Consider the following 20,617-nt stretch of genomic DNA (forward strand, 5'->3'; position numbering starts at 1 on the left):
TGAGTAAATTGTTAGTACAGTTTTATATTTAAAGGTGTTTTGGCTTTTTAAAATTTATACTCTTTATCCATGCATGCAGGAGTAGTGGTGTTGTTCCTCCTTGTGGTACAATGGATGGAGTGCTGCAGTATTCTGAGTCAGGAAAATCTGAGTTGAAATTCAGACCCAGGTGCTTAACTAGCTCTGTGATTCTGAACAAGTCACTTAACTTTGATAGGAAATGGTTATGAGGTTGTAAGAAGGAGAATCTTGTTGGAGAGATCAACTAAAACTCTACTCAATTTCAGCTTAGAGACACCTAACTACCTAATAATGTAATAAGCTTGGGGTTCAGTTCAGTGCTGTCTTCTCCCCTCCCTTCTCCTCCCCATTTTTTTTTCTCAACTACATTCTCTCTACTTAATATCTGGGCTTTCTTTTTCTTTTAAGATTATAATTAGGGCAGCTAGATGGTGCAGTGCCTAAAGCACCGGCCCTGGATTCAGGAGGATCTGAGTTCAGTCCGACCACAGACATTTGACGCTTACTAGCTGTGTGACCCTGGGCAAGTCACTTAACCCTCATTGAGCGCCTCCTCCCACCCCCCACCCCCATTTAAGTTTTCAAAGTTGTCTTGCTTGTGTATATTTTCTTCTGGACTTTGGTTCTCTTGTACATTAAATTCTTAATCTCTTTTTTGGTTTCTTTTGACAATCTCATTAATATTCTTCCTCTTCCACTCAGTTCCCCCACCTTCCACTGAAAGAAAACACAAAAGAAAAATAAAAACCCTAGTGGCACAGTCAAGCACAATACATTTCCATATTGGCTATTTCTGTTTCTTCACTCCCTCTTCCTTCTGTCAAGAGGTGGGGAGCATGCTCTTTCATTGGTCTTTTGGAATTGTGTTTGATCAATTGCACTGAACAGTTCTGAGGCTTTCCAAAGTTATTTTGCTTTGCAAGATTGTTATTTTCTGTTTCTGCTCACTTTCCTCAGCATCAGTTCCTACAGTGCTTCTCAGGTTTCTCTGAAACCACTCTTCCATATTTTTATGACAAAATAAGATTCTTTTACATCTTTCTTAAACCATTGCATCTTTATACATTCCCCCCCCCCCTTTTTTTTGCTGGGCAATTTGGGTTAAGTGACTTGCCCAGGGTCACACAGCTAGTAAATGTTAAGTGTCTGAGGTCGGATTTGAACTCAGGTACTCCTGAGTCCAGGGCTGGTGCTCTATCCACTGCGCCACCTAGCTGCCTCCATTCCCCTTTTTTTCAAAAGACCTTTCTGCTTCTTTTGATACCCATGTGATTATTTTTGTTACTGTTATTATTATAATCTACTACATTTCTTCAGTATATTATTATGAAAACCAGTTACCAATACTGGACCTACCATTTCATTATTATATAGAATTCCAGGGGAGGGAACTACGTAGGTTGACAGCTTCCTTGTTGCCCAGGACATTGAACAGTTAAGTAACGTAGGATCACACGATTAACATGTGTCAGAGATGGGACTTAAATCAAGGCTTTCTGGCTTTGAGGTCGGCTCTGTCCGCTAAGCCGTGACAGCCTGACTAACTTGATGATACTGTACAGTCTTTTTGATGCCGCTTTATCCTCTTGGCTAAATTATTTAAATTTTGTATTAATATTCATGATGTGCACTGGTCTATAGTTTTTCTTCTCTCTGGTTTTGGTATCAAGACCATATTTGAATCATAGAAGGAATTTGGTAGGATCTCTTCTATTTTTTATAAACATTTTGCAAACTAATTGGAATAAATTATTTTTTGACTGTTTGGTACACTTCATTTATATATTCTTTTTGGTCTCAGTATTTTTCTTTGGGAGTTCATTTATGCCTTGTTTTTCTGAAATTGGTTTATTTAAATTCTCTTTCTTTTTCTGTTAATTGGAATATTTTATGTTTTTGTTAAGATTCAACCATTTCTCTTAAGTTGTCAGTTTGTGGCATATAATTGGGCAGAGTGGTTTCTAACAATTCATTTGTTATGGAATCTTTAATATTTAATACTGGTGATTTTTTTTTAAAAGTTAAGTCTAATTAACATTTTCACAATGGATAGAGCGGCAGGCCTAGAGTCACAAAGACTCATCTTCCTGAGTTGAAATCTGGTGTCAGATATTTACTAGCTTTGTAACCCTGGGCAATTCATTTAACTGTGCTTGCCTCAGTTTCCTCATCTGTAAAATGGGATGGAGATGGGAATGGCAAACCATTCCAATATCTTTGTCAAGAAAACCCCAAATGGGGTCACCAAGAGTCAGACACAGCTGAAACAACTGAACAATTGTGAAAATAGCCCTGGGTCTGGAGTCAGCTCTGGAGTGGGGTTCACATCCTTTTCCTTTCTACTACCTGTGTGACTTTTACTTCTAGTTTTGTTTGGAGGGAACACCTTACTAGGATCATAAGCTTAAAATTGTAGGGGAGGCCATCTGATCCATACCTTGTTAGAATCCTTAGCTTCCTCCCTCCCCCAAATACAGTTTAGATACACCTATAGTGGAGGCCTTGACTGGTCCTCCATTTGTTCAGTTGTTGGTGTGGTACCTCCCCTCTCCCCATGACAATTTCTATTTGTATATGCTTATCACTGTACATCTTGTCTTCCCAGTACTATACCGGGGGGCCCTAGGGAATGATGGTTAATTTTTCTTCTTCTGTCTTTGTATTCCCAGAAGCTAGTACACTGCCTGGTATGTGTAAGTAGGCACTCAGACATGCTTGTGAATTTTTTTTTTAACCTTCCCTAGTTTTAGGGGAAACAAAAGATGTTTTAGAACGTGTTAGCATTTGTAATAATAACTCCTTCGTTTCTAAGCCCAGCTCATGAAATAGTTTGTATTACTGATGACCAGGGATTTAAGGGAAAAGTTTACTGCGGTTACTGTTTTGTTTATTTTTAAATGGTCCATGACTAGCCCTGATGCGGAGAATGGCTATGGCCGTGGGGTTGGTGTTGCTGCTTGGATGGCTGAAATGCCAGAGCCTCTGTCTCCCCTGTGTTATAATGCTTTCTGACATCTTGGACATGGGTATTGGACACAGTTCTTCTTTGAGAAATTTTTTCAAATCTGAATCTGAAGACTTGCCTAGTTCTTTTGAGTAACTTTTTTTCTCCCCTTTATTATCTCCAGGATGACAGTGATGGGATTCCGTGGTCAGAAGAAAGGGTGGTCCGCAAAGTCCTTTATTTGTCTCTGAAGGAGTTCAAAAATGCACAGAAGAGACAGCATGGTGATGGCGTTAATGGGAGCCTGAAAACGGTGAATGGTAAGTGACACGACATGGTGACCCTGCTGAATTTGGAGAAATGTTCGGGGCCTTTGCAGCTCTCAAAGAGAAAATGGTTAATTCTCCCTTCCTTTTTCCATGCTGCTGCTTTCTCCAGGCACCTAACTTTGTGAAAGTGTGATTTTCAAGAAAGAACTCTCCGTGAATTGGGTAGGGTGTTCCACTTAAGGACCCCTTTTTCTAATACCGTGGTTATGGACCAGATGTCCTTCTGTCTTGTGTCTCTTTTACACTGATACTGAGCTCCAGTGGTTCTTGAGCCCCTCGTGAAGGGCACATCCTCTCCTGTTGATACTTGTACCTTCCTGCTACAAGTCTTGGGTTTGTCTGTGGAGATCTAGTCTACACTGGCAGATGACAGCCCTTTGTTCCTTCTGTTGGAGGGATGTTCTCTTTCCTACCTTTCCAAGGACATAAAGCTTAAGTGCTCATCTTGGCTGGGTATCAGCCATTGGTGTGGAAAACACTTGGATATTATTTGTCATTCTTTATAGCTTTTAAAATTTACTTTTTTTAGGCACATAATTCTATTTTACCAAGCAGGGCAAGGGACTTCATATGTAGACAGAAACAGGTCTATAACTGTTGCACTGCCTTAATTGCACAGGATTCCACGAAACCCTGAAAAGATTGCTTGCCTTTGATATGTGTTCTGATTTGAATTTATGCTGGCACCCTCCTGTCTCCTTTGGTGACACAGGTTGTGGTGTTGGAGCTGCCTGGCCAAGGCTAAGTCACCTGGATCAGGGGAGATCTGAGTTGAAGGTTGTAGATTGTCTCACCCCGTTACAGCCAGTGGCTTCAGTGGGATTCCCATTCTTCTGTTGTCCTTTCTTCAGCCCATCCTCTGGGTATTCTGCCTGCATTTGGGGAAAAGGGGGAGATGAAGAAGCTGGAGCTGATGGTTTGGTTTTTTTCCTTGTAGTGAGTAGAAAGCAGGCCAGGTGACTCTGCCCTTCCTTCTTCCCAAGATCTTGCTGGACAGTTTTCCCCCTTTTTGGTAGCACATGCTTGTGCTTTGAGGAAAGCTAGTAGTCATGTGTGTGAACCTTGATAAGATGCCAGGGAGCAGGATATGGTTTCTGATTCCCTCAGTTAGCTGTAAGGGGAGTTGCTTGGAAATCTCTTGTGGGAAAGGTGGCCTGTGATTGCTTTTGTATGGCAGGGATGTGCTGGGGGAGGGGCGGGGGGCAGGTAGGATGGTGTTGGAAAGGGGGGAGAGTCCCCAAGAAGCTGCCTTGACTCTTGTAGTTTTGATAGGATCTCTGTATACAAGCTAATTCATTTGCGCCTCTTCCTTCTCCTGAAGTAGAAATGTAGTTTAAAATATTAACCCTTCTTCTGTTGAACTTTTGATTGTGTCTGGCACCTATAAGATGTAATGGGGTATAATGGATAAAAAAGACCTTGGTTCAGATCCTGCGCCAGAAACGTAATAACTTTGTGCCCCTGGATACTCCCTCTGAGCCTCAGTTTTCTTATCTGTAAAATGGGGGCAAACAATCAAAGGGGCATTTATATATTTGGAAGTCTTAAGAATAGCGATGGTGGTGGTGGTGGTGGTGGTGATAGCTCACAGGATTGTTGAAGGTCAAAATAAGATAATGTATTTTTGTAAATCTTAAAGAGCCTTATAGTGAACTGCTGTTTCTCAGAATCTATACCTTCATTGTGTCTGAGATAGTAGACTACTTCTGTCTTGACTGAGATATATATTTTGAAATAAATCCTTGTTTTGAAAGTAAGTTCTATACAAGTAGAAGTGAGGGAGGGAATAGTAGAGGCCAGTTTAGTACCTAGGGAAAGAATTGTTCAAATCAGATCACCAAGAGAGAGAGTCTTTATTTTTTTCTGCATCCTTGTAATTCATCCAAACTGTTAGCCCTTCAATTACATGTAGTACTGCGTGCCCTCTGAGTTGCTCAGTGTCTGGCCTAGCCAGTGGTAAGGCTCAGTCAACATTGGACGCCTTCACTGGATGGTTGGATGGTGGTTACAACAATGACCGTACATTCCCTCCATCTTCGATCTGATGTTTGTCTAAGGGTAGAAAGTAGAGGCTGGCGTGGGAGAGCCCCAAAGCTGGAGACCAGTAGCCTATCCTCTGTGATTTTTTTTTTAAAGGCTCAGCTGCAATGGAAGATGAACCTTAGAATGGTTTCCAACCACAACTGTCATGCAGACTTCAATAAATCTTTTGAACTTAAGGGGCAAAAAAGAGACTTCTAAGTGCTCAACAACAAGTCACAGTAGCCAGGTGTTTTTATGGTGGAGCAAACACTGAACTAGGGTGAAACAACAAAAATGCTAACTTCCATTCAACGGTGACTGCAATGGCTGAGTAGAGCTCTCTTTTTATTAGTGTTGCCAAGGCCCTTGCAATATTGAGGGAAGAATTCTAGGAAAAGCTGGCAAAGACATCTCCATCAAGATTACTGGGAATTTCAAATGTACCTTTAAAGAGTTAGTTGTTGGGGGCATCTAGGTGGTAAAGTGCATAAAGCACCAGCCCTGGATTTTGGAGGACCTGAGTTCAAATCCAGCCTCAGACACTTGACACTTACTCACTGTGTTGACCCTGGGCAAGTCAGTTAACCCTCATTGCCTTTCAAAAAAAAAATTAGTTATTATGGTGGAAATAATCAATCTGATTTCCCCTCCAACCCACCCCCCAACAAAAAAAGGACATAAGGATGAATTTTGTCCTTCTGAGACATGAAAGCTTCTTTCAATTGTGAGATGGCTCACATGTCTGTTTCTATTTAATTTTAATTAGTTTTTCTTTGGGCTACAGGAAATAGCTCTTTTTGGGTAGATATCTTATATTCTGCCAATAGTTGTTTTTTTTTAATGAATAAGCACACATGTTTACATTTGGTTTTAAGGCTAGTGGGCCTTCTAAACAAACCCATTGCTCAGCTTTCCCTCACCACCCAGAGAGAACATGTTTTACTTTCAAGAGGGTAGGAAGAGAAGCAGAGACCACAATAGAGTGATTTGACTGTATAAATCCCAGGAAGCTCTGGATGATGCTGTCTTTACTGGAGCCAGAACATGGGACTAGGGTGGCTGGGTTATTGCTGAGATTGTCATGATGGGCTTCAGTCTCCTATCCTGTTAGACATTCCTTTTCCTCATTGCTTTGGAAACTTCTTTTCCTCATTTCTTTTGGGATTTGGTGGGACCTCTGCCCTTGGACATTGCATCTTTGTTAAATTTTTATTTGTATTTCTTCTGTGTGGGGAAATAGGATCAGAAGGAGGTTTTTTTTTGGTTTTGTTTTGGAAAGCCCTTTGTCATATTAAATGGGATATTTTCCCTTGGATTATTGAAATAAGTTGAGCTCTGGGAAGTCAAGAGGGATGGATACATGCCCTGTGGTAGTTACCATGATAATTACTGTTGTTTTTCTTTCTCATCCCATTCAATTCTCTACTCCCCCCCCCCCCCAAAAAAAAAAAAGTTTGTGTGGGGATATCACAGAAATATTTTAATTAATGGTAGCCCCAAGCATGAAGTTTAGAATAAGAATAGAAAGAACCCTTGGTTATCTAGTCTAGAATTTACCAAAATAATTTTTTGTTTTTGTTTTGAGCTTTACCATAAATAAACATTAATATCTCAATATACAAAGATGTGAAACTGTGAATATCTTAGTATATACAGCTTATTTAAAAATATATCTTCCTTCCTTCCTTCCTTCCTTCCTTCCTTCCTTCCTTCCTTCCTTCCTTCCTTCCTTCCTTCCTTCCTTCCTTCCTTCCTTCCTTCCTTCCTTCCTTCCTTCCTTCCTTCCTTCCTTCCTTCCTTCCTTCCTTCCTTCCTTTCTTCCTCCCTCCCTTCCTCCTTCTCCTCCTTTCCTCCTTCCCCCTCTCTCCTCCCTCTTCATTTTTGTTCTCCCCCCACCCCTTTCCTCTCCCAAACAGATCATTCCAATCACAAATTCTCATATTGGCCAGTCTGATAATATGAGCTTTATGGGGGCCTTCAGTCCATCTCTGCTAAGAAGGTGGGGAGTGGGAAGGGAAAGAAGGGAATAAGTATTTCTATATCATCTGCTATGTGCCAGCTATTTCACTAAGCACTTTACAAATATCTCATTTGATCCTCACAACAACCCTGCCAGGTGGGTACTATTTAAACATATGAAGAAACTGTGACCCTGTCCCTAGAGTTACACAGCTAGTATCTTGAGTTGAATTTGGATTTGAATTCAGGTCTTAGTGTCTCCGGCCCTGTTCTCTCTCCATTGTGCCACATAGTTGCCTGGGCATCCCATCAGCTTTCTGGAGAGGTGATTGGTCAATTCATTGAATAGAGTTCCTGAAACCTTTCAGACTTGTTTTCCTTTACATTAATTTCAGGAGGCAATTTTCAGAATTTGAGTATTTGTCATTTAAAAGACAGTGTGGGCCACGTTGGCAGAGTGTTGTTCTTATTTTATTCAAGTCATTCCCCACTTAATGTTACTGCTTGCCCATGTACACACATATCCTTTTGGTGTAGATCAATTTGCACTCCGGTTTTAAACATAACTCAAACTGCAGCCTTATGTCTTGTGTGAAATCCTGGGATGTCTGTGCTGGGGCTGGCTGTCAGCGGGCTTCTCACAGTGTTAGTCACAGTAACAGCAAGTTTGGTTGGCACGTTCCTGTTGCCCGGCTCCAGACAAGTGAGGCAGAGTGGGGAAGGAGTAGACTTTGCAGTCTCTGTCCTAAATTTGTGCTTTCCCATCTTAAGATTCTGCAGTGAGTGGGTGTGGTGAGATGCTTTCTCAAGCTTAAATCACTTGGAATCTTGTACAGTTTTGGGGGGATCATCTTTGTAGGAGACAGAGCCAGGGTTACAGCTGGAGCTGTTGGGAAGAGCAGATGAGAGAAGGGAGATCTGTGAATTCTGGAATCTCATTGTGAACCCTCTTTTTTGCCTCCTGCCACCGTTTTCTGTTTCTAACGTTTAATTGACAGTCTCTTCAGAGCCCTAGGAAGGGGAAAATTCGGCAGAGATTACCATAAGCTGAAAATGAGGCCTCCTTTTTCAGGGCTCAGTGCTAACGAGGCTGTTTTCTCTTTAGCCCTCAGAGCCCTTGGCCTGCTAGGTCCAAAATTAGGGACACTTAAATAATAACATGGTACACAAATAATTACACAGTAATAATGGGTACACATAATTATAGACTAAGTGAGGAGGGAGTTATTAGCTGTATTTGAAATTCGTTTACTTTCTATAAATAGCATCTGAGATCTAGCAGCTCCTCTGGCCAGACGAAGAAATCTTGACTAGATTGTGGAATGATGTTGTGTCCTATTTCCTTGTTGCCCCAGTGAGGACAACGTTCTTACCATGGTTTTTTAGGGGTAGCATAGAGAGGACAAAGAGATTTTTGGAATCTCTTGAAGAAATGCAAAGTTAAATGGGAGAGTAGGCAGCAAAATATGCAAAACCTTACTTAGAGAAAGAGACTGGGGAAAGTGGTGAGAACAATTTCTTAATGCAAGCATTGGTGGTAGGTGGCTGTGGTATAATTGTTGATAGTTGAGTTGGTAGGCAGACAGAACCCAGTGTTTTGTATCTGCTTTCTTTATTCATAGGCATAAGTGATTCATTCATTGTTTTCTTCTTATCTCCCTGACTTAGGATGGGTCATATCTGGCTGCTGATGCTCTCATCAATCTGTAGCTTCAGTAGATACTCCAATAAGCACAGGAGGGGCTCTGACGTTTAGCCTGACTATGTGTAGTGATCAGGGACTTCCTGGTCAGAGTTCCATTTTATAATTGAGGTGTAATGGTTCGATCTTAATCTAACACTATACCAAACAACAGCATCTAAAGGAACCCTAATGATTCGATTTTGTTTGGAGGGTTTCTGAAATGGATTCGTCGTGCCTTTGGTCTCATCTCCATCGAATTTTCCCTTACTCCTCCTTCACCTGTTGAAACCCCCTTATACTTCACATATGCTTCATAGTCCTTTTTTGGCTTACAGAGTTCCTTTCTTTAACAGCCCTGTGAGGAAGGTAGGCTGCAGGGGTCACTTAGATGACAGAATGGTAGGGCAGCTTGCTCCATGGTTACACAGTCCGAGGTGATGTTTGAACTCAGGTTTGGGAGGTGCCACCTCTACCCAAAAGAAATCTTCTTTTGGTTCCCTCTTTTTCCTTCTCTCCATTCATTTTTGGCTTCTCTTCTTTATCCCATTTTGGAATGCAGTCATTTCCATCATAATTTGTACAGGTGTTATCCACTGCATCTGGATGGTAGTAAGCCTTTTGAGATCAGGGTCTTTTTTTTTTTTTTTTTTTTTTTTTAGTGAGGCAATTGGGGTTAAGTGACTTGCCCACGGTCACACAGCTAGTAAGTGTCAAGTGTCTGAGGCCGGATTTGAACTCAGGTACTCCTGAGTCCAGGGCCGGTGCTTTAACCACTGCACCATCTAGCTGCCCCCGATCAGGGTCTTTTTAATATATTTTTTTTAAATCTGGAGCCCTCAAGTACCTAACATGGGTATCTTTTTAGTGTATTGTATTGCTCACCATCAGTGAACTGGAAGGCTTTGCCTGCCCATCAAATCGTCCTACTCTTAGAAGCTGAGCCTTCAGTTGTGATAAAAAGGGTGAGTTTTTTTCCTGGAAGAATGCCCGATTTGCACTTAAGGGGATTTACCATCCCTTATATTCCTTTTTTGGGGGGGGGGGGCAATGAGGGTTAAGTGACTTGCCCAGGGTCACATAGCTAGTAAGTATCATGTGTCTTAAGGCCCAGTTTGAACTCAGGTCCTCCTGAATCCAGGGCCGGTGCTTTATGTACTGCACCACCCAGCTGCCTCATCCCCCTTATATTCCAATATAAGAGCCATTTTGGAAAAATCTGAGGTGGTTGAGATAAGCATAAAATTCTCCTCAGGTAATTTTTATTCTTCATTTGAATATTAAGGGGAAATTTTCCATCTATATATTCAGGAAAACCCTAGAGATTAGACATCTAGGTGCTCTGTGGCTGACTTTTATTCACATCTAGGTTTTGGTTTGAAAGTTCAGGCCAGGTTGATGTGTCATAGTGGAGACATAGTTTGGTGATACACTAACTCTTCAAGATTGCTGGGTTTCCCCCCATCATGACTCTTGAATTTATTTGTTCTCCCAGTGTGTAAATTTGTCAGTCCCAGAATTGTAACTTCTTTGTACTATGAAGGCAACTGAGAACCCATCTTGTCCAGTTCTCAGATTTTATAGATGAGATGGAGAAAGAAGGTGAGGTTTAGTTAGCTTATCCATGCTTGGGAAAATATGGTTCATCCAGGATAGTTATTGGTACTAGAAAACCAATGTACTAGCTGAAACAAGTCTTACTCTCTCATCGGGTCTCAGTCTTGCCTAACAGATCTGGTACCCTAGGATCATGGTTCTAAAGTTAGGAGTCCTCAGAGGCCATTTAGTGTTACTCTTTTATTTAATAGGTGAGGAAAAGAGGGTCCTTTGAGGATTTCCTTGCCTCAGGTCCACACAGAAAGTAGGATTTGAATACAGTGCCCTGTGACACTTATATTTCTACCTGGTTTGAATAAATTTTATTTGGCAGCATTTTCCTTTTTTGAGGAAGAATGATAGCCTTGTTTCCTAGGGGTGCCTAGCTTTGGGTAGGGGGAGGAAATGATGGGGAAGCCATTCTTCATGGGCAGAAATTCTTGGTAAGCTGAGGTTCTTGCTGCAGTTGGGTGACTACAAGTAACAGCTTGGATTCACATCTAGGCATATCTCATCTCCTCCCTCTCTAATAAAGTTCATTGCTATGGCAAGCCTGCCTGGGGAGATCTGAGTGTTTCCAAGTTGGAATCCAAATTTAGTTCTGGAAGTGCTTATCGCTAGACAGTCCAGCCCCCTGAAGGGATCTCATGCTGTTCTGCCTATAGCCGAGGGAAGATTTCCCTCCATAACAGTTATATGTTTATGATCCTAATTAGCTCAGCAGTTCTGGGAACTAGGTGTGTCTTTCTGTCTATCCATCTACCTGTCTCTTCCCTCCTCTCCTCCCTTTCTTTCCATCAGCCCAGTCTTTCATAGAGTCAAAAGGAGATGGCTAATCTGGAATGATTTTTAAGTGTAGGCACTAGATCTTCAAAGAGATTCAGCCCAGGCATGCTTCCTAAAAGCAGGTTTTGACCCTGCTGGGTAAGACATCTGGGGTTTAGAGTTATCCTGACTATTGTAGGGTAGGAATAATTGGAATTGATTGCATTGGTTCTGGTGTCTTTTGATAGCCTTATGTAGTACAAAATTTGGGTTTAAACTACAATGTAAATGTGAATGTTTGCTTTTATGGTGTATTTGCCAAGTGCATGTATTCCTTTGAGAATCGTGTTGGCATGTGCGATTAAATTTTTTTTTTTAAGTGAGGCAATTGGGGTTAAGTGACTTGCCCAGAGTCACACAGCTAGTAAGTGTTAAGTGTCTGAGGCCGGATTTGAACTCAGGTACTCCTGACTCCAGGGCCGGTGCTCTATCCATTGCGCCATCTAGCTGCCCCATGTGCGATTAAATTTTAAGGTACTTGAGTAGCTCTTCTTCTCTCTCTCAAATTAGTAGGTTTTCCTTTCTTTTCTTTTTTTGGCATAGCCCATTCATTTCCAAGTATTGTTCCTTAGCTCCCACACTCACCTAGCAAGGCATTCATTTTTTAACAGATTTAGAAGGAGAGAAGAAATACTTTAGCAGTACCAGCCATCAGTGACTGGAAATATTAAGCACTTACTATGTGCCAAACTATCTGTACAAGTTAAATAAAAAAGCATTGATTAATAACCTGCTATGGCCAGGCATTTTTCTGCTAATGATACAAGGAAAAGCAAAAATAGCCCCGATTTTAATTTGTGGGTGGTGGGTGGACAGAATATAGATAAGTAAATAATTAGGTATATACAAGATATGCAAACTAGAAGGTTTATTTCATTGGGAAGGTATTAACTGGCTGAACTTTTCTGACAGTGTTCAGTACTCCAGAATCTTTGGCCTTCTACCTTTGCGTTTTCCTCAGCACTTCTCCAGGACCATGCTTGACCCTAGGGGTAGATCAGGGTTTAATTTATTTTTCCCCCTTTTACATTATTTGTGGTTTGTTTTTATGGTTTTCCTTACTTCATCGTACATTATTTCCTATAAATCTTCCCATGTCTCTAAATTCTGAATTTTTTATAGTGCAGTAATAGTCTATTAAATTCATTTACTACTATTTTAGCAATTCCCCAATTGATAGGCAATTATCTTGTTTCCTGATCTCTCCTGCCTTAAAAAGTGCTGCTGTGAATATTCTGATATATATGCAGTCTTTATTCTCTTGACCTCTTTGGGATATATAACAAGCAGTGGAATTTCTGGTACAAAAAATATACAGATTTTATTCACTTTTTGGGGAAACATTATTACAAATTGGTTTTTAGAGTGGTGAGACCTTTTGCAGCTATTATTAATAAGGCACATTCTCTTTTGCATATTTGTTCTCCTGTTGGCCCAGCATGGTGCCTTGCACATGGTTCAATAAGTACTTATTGAATGAATGAGTAGAGGGTAAAAGGTAAAGAAATATTGGCATGTAGAACCCTGCCTTCTTTACTAACAGGAGTTTTTAGCCTGAGTTTTATAAACTTGCTATTTAAAAAAATAAATAAATAAACCCACCAAACTCAGTTTGATCACTGTATTTCAACATAATTGGTTTCTACTGTAATATTATATATTCTATTTTATGTATTAAAAGACCTGATTCTGAGAAGGGGTCTAGAGACTTTGCCACACTGCCCAAGGGGCCCATGGCACTAAAAAGATCGAAAGCTTCTCACTCTGTTCTTAATGTATTTTTACTTCTGAACTGTTGTGGTAGGTAAGGCTGGGCCACACAAAGGCCTTTATGAGTATTGGCTTCAGTTTCTTGGTGATGCCTTGAAGCAGAAGAGTTTTTACCTGTAAGTTTCATTAATGTGTTTGGGAATTTTTCTAAGTGACAAAGATCATACTTTATATATGATGAATCTGAAGCACACTCAGGGGTTTGGGATTTTGCCAAGGTCACAATACAGAGAAAGCTTGGTATTTTGTTCTTAGGATAGTACCTCGTGGCACCCCCCCCCCCCTCCCCTTTTTTTGTTTAATTGATTTTAGAGATAATAGAACTTTCCTCTGCTCAGAGGAAATAAGAATTTGTGGCCCGCTAAAAAGTGATTGTGTTTGTTTTTCTTAATATGTGTGGAGGAAAAACCCTTTGTAGCCACAGAAATCACAGACAATCTTTTTGGTTTCCATTTAGGTAAGGTGAATGTGAGTTTGTGACTGGGTCCCTGTTGTTGGGGGTGTATTTGTAAGACTGCCCGGTGTTCTGCTTGTCTTTTGGGTCAAGGAACAAAATTCTGCTGCATTGACAAACACTGGTTAGGACGGTCTTTTGTGTTAATGAGAATTCTCAGGGATAGCAGTAAGGAAATGTCCTCTGCCTGGATTATCTCTGTGCCTTTGGAAGAATCACTTAACCTTGTGTTGTTTCACTTTATTATTTGTCGTCTTCTTTTTATTTATCTTCCCTTTCTGGGTCAGAATTTCTATAATATTATACTTGGGATTCTTTGAGATTAGAAATTTCCAATATTTCAAGTTTAGTCTCTCTTCCTATGTTCAATCCATAAACACTTATTAAATGCCTGCTCTGTGTCAGGCACATTCAACAACAGTAAGCCACTGGCGTGTAAGTACCACACAGTTCACTTTTTTAAGGTGGCTTTTAAAAAGAATTGATTCTTCTTGTTTTTTCACCACTTATTTTTCTTAATATATTCTCCTCCTGAAGAGCCATCCCTTATAACAAAGAACAGGTCGAAACCTACCCACACATGAGAAACCTGTTATTATTATAATCTGCATATTTTTCTAATGACACGCAGGCCGCATCGAAGCTGGCTTTATCCACTCAAGTTGTCATTGAACTTTGTGCCCAACCAGTAACGTGAATTTCTTTGAACAGCGCTTTTAAATTTAACATAAAGTAGGGTAGTGCAGATGTGTTGGTTACCAAAGTTTTTTATTGCAGCCTAGTTTAAGTTTGTTCCAAAGACAAGTTTTCTAGAAAACACACCAACATCCTTTTCTCCTCTCAAAGAAAAGTTGTACATGATACAACAATCTTCCCTCTTACAAGAAGAATATTTTGGGGTTTTTTTTGTGTGTTCCTTATAGTATAATACAGTCTGATTCCCATAAACTCCAAGGGACCATCTATTACTTTTAAATTTATTTTTGGAGTAAGGGAGGAAGAGGGTATTAGTTGTACTTTGTATCTAATTTTACTCGAAATCAATAGCATGTTATCTGGTTTTTTGAAATTTTTAGTATATGGATTTTTGTGTGTAATAGGATTTGACCCTTTTCACCAAAATGCAAAGACCCTTACTCAGACTGGCACATAGTTATAATACTATAGATACTATTGTCCCAATTTACAGATGCAGAAACTGAGGCAGACAGAAGTTAAGTGACTTGCCCATGGTTATATGGCTAGCCAAGCCTCAAACTCTGTTTTCTCCTGACATCGTGTCCTTGTTCTCTCCAACATGATCTCTTAGTACCACATGATCTCTATCTTTTTTTTTTAAATCAGAATAAAAATATTTTATTATTTTCTAGTTACATGTAGAGATAGTTTTCAACATTTATTTTTATACGATTTCTAGTTTCAAATTTTTCTCCCTCCACCCCTCCCCAAGACAGCTAGCAATCTCATATAGGTTATATATGTTCAATTACATTAAACATATTTATGCATTAGTCATGCAGTGAAAGAAGAATCAGAACAAAAGGGAAAAACTTTTAAAAAGTAGAAACAGTATGGTTCAATCTGCATCTAGATTCCACAGTTGTTTTTTTTCTGGATTTGGAGAGCATTTTCCATCATGAGTTATTTGGAACTATCGAAGACCATTGTATTGCTGAGTCAAGTCTATCACAGTTGATCAACACACATTGCTGTTGATACTATGTGCAGTGTTCTCATGATTCTGTGCATCTCGCTCAGTATCAGTTCATGTAAGTCCTTCCAGGTTTTTCTGAAATCCTCCTGCTCATCATTTCTTATAGCACAATAGCATTCCATTACTTTCCTGTACCGCTACTTGTTCAGCCATTCCCTAATTGATGGGCAACTCCTCAATTTCCAATTCCTTGCCACCACAAAAAGAGCAGCTATAAATAATTTTGTATATAAGGGTCCTTTTCCCTTTTTTATGATCTCTCTGGGAAAAAGACCTAATCGTGGTATTGCTGGGTCAAAGAGTATGTACAACTTTGTAGCCCTTTGGGCATAGTTCCAAATTGCTCTCCAGAATGGTTGGATCAGTTTATAGCTCCACCAACAATGCATTAGTGTTCAAATTTTTCCACAGCTTCTCCAACATTTATTACTTTCCTTTTTTGTCATATTAGCCAATCTGATAGGTGTGAGGTGCTACCTCAGAATTGTTTTAATTTACATTTCTCTAATCAATAGTGATTTAGAGCATTTTTTTCATATGACAATAGATAGCTTTGATTTCTTCATCAGAAAACTGCTTGTTCATAACCTTTGACCATTTCACAATTGGGGAATGACTTACATTCTTACAAATTTGATTTAGTTCCCTATATATTTTAGAAATGATGCCTTTATCAGAAATACTGGCTGTAAAAATTGTTTCCCAGTTTTCTGTCTCTTTCTAATTTTGGCTGCATTGCTTCTATTTGTACAAAACCCTTTTAATTTAATGTAATCAAAGTCTTCCATCTTGCATTTCATAATACTCTCTCTCTTGTTTGGACATAAATTGTTTTCCTCTCCATAGATTTGAGAGGTAAACTATTCCTTCCTCTCCTGATTTATCTATGGTATCACCTTGTATGTCTAAATCTTGAACCCATTTTAACCTTATTTTTGTATAAGGTGTAAGATGTTGGTCTATGCCTAGTTTGGCTGCATTGCTTCTGTTTGTACAGAAACTTTTTAATTTAATGTAATCAAAATCATCCCACATGATATCTTAGTGCAGTTGAGTGGCAGCCCATTGAGAGAGTCAGTACATTATGTCCCATGTAGGTATTACAGATTGATAATGAGCTGCATCTTGTTCTGAATAGACCTGAGTTCAAATCCAACCTCAGACACTAGCTGTGTGACCCTGGGCAAGTCACTTAACCCTCACTGCCCACAAAAAAAAAAAAAAAGAATTACCTGCATTGCAGGCACAGATCCACCTAAATCTATGATGAGGTTCAAAGATAGAGCATTTATTTATTAAGTACCACTATGTGTCAGGCTGGGTACTAAGCACTGCAAAAATAGAGGCAAGAAAAATGATAGTCACTGCCCTCAAAGAGCTTACATTGGAATAGGTTAAGACAATGTAATAAAAAGGGAGCCCAAATGGAAGGGAGTGGTGGTGTTAAGATTGGGGTTGGAGTGGAAAAATACCCTCATATGGCAAATTAGTGGGGGCAAGAAGTGAACATGATGGGAAGTCTTATTTGTGATCATCTTTCTTCTGTTGTGAAGTGAATCAGTCAGCATTTCCTGTTGTGATTTTTTTTTTCTCTGAATTTGTCTCGTGCTCCCGCCCCCTTGCTATCATTCCAGTTTTGGTTTCTCTCATCTATTGCCTACCAGAAAGCCTGTTCTGAGGTTGGATTTGAACTCGGGTACTCCTGAATCCAAGGCTGGTGCTTTATCCACTATGCCACCTAGCCGCCCCAATTCCTTTTAATGGTACAAATCATAAATTCCTTATGCCATCTTGTCATAAGTGATTCTTGTCTTTATCCTCCTATTAAGTCTCCAGGGAGGCCTTCCCCGAGATTACAACATTGCATGAACACTAGTGCAAAACTATAGCAATTCTCCACCTGTTTTTCCTGCCTCCTTTTCCTAGATAATTTCCTTTTAAGTCACTTTTTCTTTTGTTTTGTTTTTTGGTGAGGCAATTGGGGTTAAGTGACTTGCCTAGGGTCACACAGCTAGTAAATGTTAAGTGTCTGAGGCTGCTTTTGAACTCAGGTCCTCCTGACTTCAGGGCTGGTGCTCTATCCGCTGCGCCACCTAGCTGCCCCTTTAAGTCACTTCTTGCAGAAAAGTCACCATTGGTAATAATGCTGAACCATAAAACCATCCACTGGCTCAGGATCACCTGCCATTTGGGTTGTTCCATGACCGAACACCACATATACTACATGTGAGCAGAGGAATGTTAAAAAGATGGGTTGGGGTTTTTTTGTTTTGTTTTTTCAGGAAGGAGTAAACTGTCAAAAGCACTACATGATTTACTAAATGCAATCAAGCCTGCTCTCTGCCATCTATGCAGAATCATCTCTGTACCACCATGAGACATCAGATTCGTGCTTCACTGAAGAATCCAGATTAATCTTCCTAAAACACAACTCTGACATGATTGGCAGCTCTCAATTCCAAAAGCCTTTAATAAGCCTGACTTTTGGCTCCTTCAGCATTTTATCTGTGATTTGCCTCAGGGACTTCCATATCTCTAACTGTATCCTCTGAAGCATTTTCCCACACTGGCATTCCTTATTTCTCCACACTAGGATTCCTGTCTTTATTTTCACAGTTCTTTCCCTCTTCTTATTTTCTACTCCCCACTAAGAATTCACCTCAAGTGCTCCTTCCACCACCAAGGAATCCTGGGTTCCTCTAGCCCTGTGGAATGAATTTCTTGTTCCTATGAACTTGAATAGTTTTATTTGTAATTCTCCTGTATCTTGGCGTTCCACCTAAAATCTTGTAAGTGCCGGTAGGCATTTGTCTCATTGGGTCCTTTTCTTAGAGAAGGAGGACCTGAAATCACCTTCAGGTAGCTCCTGTAACAATGATGTTTCTTACAGCGCTGTTCTAAGCACTTTATAATTATTATTTCATTTAATCCTCAGCAAATGTCAGAGGCCAGATGTGAGCTCAGATTTTCCTGAATCTAGGCCATGTGCTCTATCTATGGTGCCATTAATAAATAAAAATTTTTAAAAATATATATTTTTTGCCAAATTGCTTAAATTCACTCAGCTACTGCGTGGCAGAAGAAGCAAGATTAGAAATCCTATCTTGAATCCCCGTTGAACATGTTGAACTCCAGTGTGTGTCTAAGCCGCTTTCTTTCCTTAGTCCGTGTGAAGAGCCGACTGTCTTTAGAGTTTCTGTGTTGTGGGCACATTGGGTACTGGGCAAATATTTGTTGAATCAATTAGATTTTAAGTATGACTTAAATGGTTCAGCCCAAACAACATGGGATTTTCTGAAAATGCCTCATACTCCAAGGAAACAAACAGCTGACATATAAATCAGAACCTGTTTTTCCCTAAACGCTCTAGCCTCTTGTGACTTTCTCTGAACTCTCATGAACGAGAACTACTAGGAAAGACCAGCATTGCCCACAGCGTCTCGTACTTAGCCTCCGATCATATAATTTCCCCATCGTTTACAAAATGGTGTTGTCCCTGATTGCATGCAGTTTCCAAACATATTCCTACAAGCTGCAAGAAGCATTAATTGCTTCTTGCCAGACCATCTATGACTTGGGGTTCTTCAGCATCACCCCCTAAAATTCATCTCCTTCACCTTCTTCTAAGATTCAGTGGCTCTCAACAATGATGCCTCATCCAGAGGAGAGTTCTTAACCTTTTTTGCTTTGTGGATTCCTTTGTCAGTCTGGTAAAACTTATGGATCCCCTTGCAGGATGTTTTTAAATGCATCCAGTAAAATGCATGGTATTGCAAAGGAAAGAAATAATATTAAAACACAGAGGAGGCCCTGTGCTAAGCACTTCATGAATATTATCTCATGGGATCCTCACAACTACCTTGTGAGCTGGATGCTATTACTCCCATTTGACATTTGAGGAAACTGAGGCAGAGACGTTAAATGACTTGCCCAGAGTCACACAGTTAAAAAGTGTCTGAAGATGGTTTTTAGATCAAGGCTTATTTCTAGTAGTTTTCATCCTAGTGACCTCTGTTGAGTGAGACTAAAAAAAAAAAAATGCCCCTGGGCTGTGTTTTCCAGAGGTGTTCCAATAAGCCAAGTTGTCACTATAGTAACGGTTGATCATTGGATAAAGAGGATCCGAGACTGCTGCTCCTGAAGGATCTCTTTATCTTTCTGTCTCCACCCCATGCCAACTTGGCTGTGTTCAACAACCATGCCTCCTCTAAGGAGCTGCCCTTTCCCCAACTTTGGACTCATGTTCTGGGTGGTACTGTTTTCTCTTTGTGTACTAGAGGGATGACTATTTAGCGTAGAATTTTTTATGCCTTGTAGTTGGAGCCTGTACTGGGTTTATTTATTTATTTAAGTTTTATTGCTTCCTTTTATTGCCCTACAGTAATTTCTTCATTCTCTGCCATCTCTCCCACAATCTCCTATGGATTGGTTTATCCCCCTGTCTAAAAGATTTGGCAAAGTGTGTCTGTGTGTGTGCGCGCACACGCGCTCGAGCTCGCACGCTTGCTTGTGTGCGTGCCCACTTGCATGCCTGTTCTCTGTTCAGTATTTAGAAGCCCAGGCTAAAAAGCCTAGATGGAAGTTAGGTTGACTTTTTTGGGGGATTATCTAGATAAGCAAGGACACTATTCTAAGTAACTGCTTTTTCTGTTACCATTTTCTCATTGTTGATTTTGGGCAACGATAAACCTTTCTCCCTGAAAGATACCCTTTGACCCCATGACACTGGCTTCCTGGCTGTTCCACAGATAAGAGACTCCATCTCTCTCCTCTGTGCATTTTCTCTTTCTGTCTTCCATTTCTGTAACGTCCCCACTCAACTCTGACTATAGACCTCCTTGGCTTTCTTTAAGTCCCAACCAAAATCTCATCTTTTACAGGAAGCCTTCCCCAAGCCCTCTTTAATTCCGGTGCCCTCCCTTTTCCTATTTGTCCTCTTTAGAGTTTCCCTTGTATTTGTTTGCTTGTTGTCCCCCTCCTTAGATTGTAAGCTCTTTGAGGACAGGGACTGTCTTTTGCCTCTTTTTGTATCCCCCATGCTTAGCACAGTGCCTGGCACATAGTAGACATGGAATAAATGTTTATTGAGTGATTGAGATGAATTTAAGACCGACTACTAGAGAGATCTTTGGAGAACCTCCCAGTACAGAGTTTCTAGATTCAGATGACCATAGCATACATAACGTTCTTGCATTTTATTCTTTTGTTTTGGAGCATTTCTCCTGCCCTCTGGGCAGCACAGTGGTTTAATTTTCTCCCTCTCCATGTAAAACAAATGGGAACCCTACTCATCAGGTATTCT

General features: G+C 40.2%; 1 protein-coding gene across 1 annotated transcript in view; it reads left to right on the plus strand.

The window, feature by feature from the left end:
* JARID2 (jumonji and AT-rich interaction domain containing 2) overlaps positions 1–20,617 on the plus strand; it is a 334,437-nt gene that overhangs the window by 135,872 nt on the left and 177,948 nt on the right. Inside the window, exon 2 of the mRNA XM_043972330.1 lies at positions 3,150–3,285. Coding sequence (XP_043828265.1) covers positions 3,150–3,285 — 136 coding nt within the window. The remainder of the gene's footprint in view (positions 1–3,149; positions 3,286–20,617) is intronic.

Source organism: Dromiciops gliroides, chromosome 1 (assembly GCF_019393635.1).
Source record: "Dromiciops gliroides isolate mDroGli1 chromosome 1, mDroGli1.pri, whole genome shotgun sequence".
NCBI classification, from domain to species: Eukaryota; Metazoa; Chordata; class Mammalia; order Microbiotheria; family Microbiotheriidae; genus Dromiciops; species Dromiciops gliroides.